Raw genomic sequence first — 1,797 nt, 5'->3', positions numbered from 1 at the left:
GTTCTTGAAAAGATTGTTCACATGTTTCGTTTCAATCGTATTTTACCGCTTTTGGTGTTAGATGAGTCATCGGCTTAGCTAGTTTAGAAAAGTCTTGAATAAACCGTCGGTAATAGCCGGCCAACCCTAAGAAACTACGAACTTCGAATACTGAGGTTGGCTACTTCCAATCTAATACTGCTTCTACCTTGGCCGGGTCTACAGCGATTCCATGCTCCGACGCGACGTGTCCCAAAAATGTGACTTCCTTCAACCAGAACTCACATTTACTTGCTTTTGCGTACAGCTGGTTGTCTCTTAAAACCTGGAGAACTACTCTCAAGTGTTGCTCGTGTTCTTCTTCCGACGGTGAATAGACTAGAATGTCATCGATAAACACCACCACGAACTGGTCCAAGTACGGAGTAAAAATCTTATTCATCAAGCTCATAAACACGGTTGGTGCATTGGTTAATCCAAAGGGCATTACCACAAATTCATAATGGCCATATCGGGTTCGGAAAGCAGTTTTTGGTATGTCATCATCAGCGACTCGCAATTGATGATAGCCAGATCTAAGATCAATCTTTGAATAACACTTCGAACCTCGAAGTTGGTCAAAAAGGTCATCAATCCGTGGAAGTGGATATCGGTTCTTGATCGTCACCTGATTGAGTTACCAATAATCTATGCACAATCTTAGTGTTCCGTCATTTTTCTTTGCAAATAGAACTGGTGCGCTCCACGGTGAGGTACTTGGTTGGATAAATCCATTTTACAGTAATTCTTGCAGTTGCGTCTTCCACTCCCGAAGTTCGGCAGGAGCCATACGGTGGGGTGTCAGGGATATTGGTGTAGTACCCGCTTGTAACTCAATACTAAAATCTACTTCACGATGTGGTGGTAATCCTGGCAATTCCTCAGGAAAAACATCAGCGTATTCACAAACTATACGCGGAAGATTTAATTCCGATTGAGCTTCTTCGTTAATGATCAAACTTGCTAACCATCCAGCAAATTGTCGATGCCACTGCATTTTACGATTTGTCGTGCTCAGGGAATCCTCTCTATCCCCCTTAAATTGGAAACACGTTCCACTAGGTGTGCAAACCGTCACCCTCTTGTGGTAGCAATCAATCACTGCTCGGTGTGCAGATAACCAATCCATTCCCAAGATTATGTCAAAATCGGACATGTTCATGACCCGAAGGTCACAACTCAAGTGTAACCCTGACACTTCTAATTCACACCCTCGACAAATTAATCCTACCCTAATACTTCCTCCCAAGGGTGATGCAACACATAAAGTAGTTTCTAAAGGTTCACATTTAAGACCTAATGATTTAACACATGATGTAGATATAAAAGAATGCGATGCGCTAGAATCGAATAGAACGTGAACCCAAGAATTATAGAGTACAATGTTACCTCTAATTACTGATGGATCTTCATTATCTTCCTCTTGGAGAGCAAAAACTCTGCCTATGGCTTTTTGATTACCGGTTGGTCCAACCTTTTGGTTTCCTCCTGACTTGTTCATCCATGGCCTTTGCCCGCCGATAACTTGAGCATTCGCACTTGAACCCCCTGCTTGATTTCCCATCCCAGAAAGTTGGGGACATTCCGACTTCTTGTGCCCTATCTGATGACAGTGAAAGCATTGAATTTGTGTAATAGGCTTGGTTTGTAAACTTCTTTTCTAGCTTTACTGTTACGACTGTTGCGACAGTCTGGTGTATGGTGTCCACACCACATTTCTTCGGTCATTTCTTCTTGGCCCTACAAAGGACTGACCCCCTTTCTTCGTTTTCATCATCC

The 1,797-nt window shown here is 42.8% G+C and overlaps 1 protein-coding gene across 1 annotated transcript; it reads right to left on the bottom strand.

Annotated features, from left to right (window-relative positions):
• Positions 1–754: 754 nt before the first annotated feature.
• LOC145793767 (uncharacterized) lies at positions 755–1,582 on the bottom strand. Its single transcript, XM_082876638.1, has one exon. The coding sequence runs from the start codon at positions 1,580–1,582 to the stop codon at positions 755–757; it is 828 nt and encodes a 275-aa protein (XP_082732764.1).
• Positions 1,583–1,797: the final 215 nt, after the last annotated feature.

The sequence above is a fragment of the Camellia sinensis genome, chromosome 6 (assembly GCF_055761805.1).
Source record: "Camellia sinensis isolate YWXY chromosome 6, ASM5576180v1, whole genome shotgun sequence".
NCBI lineage: Eukaryota > Viridiplantae > Streptophyta > Magnoliopsida > Ericales > Theaceae > Camellia > Camellia sinensis.
This window is presented reverse-complemented; position numbering and strand designations above follow the sequence as displayed.

Coding starts and splice junctions, on each gene's coding strand:
- LOC145793767 (XM_082876638.1), bottom strand. CDS start 1,582: ATGGGAAATCAAGCAGGGGGTTCAAGTGCGAATGCTCAAGTTATCGGC.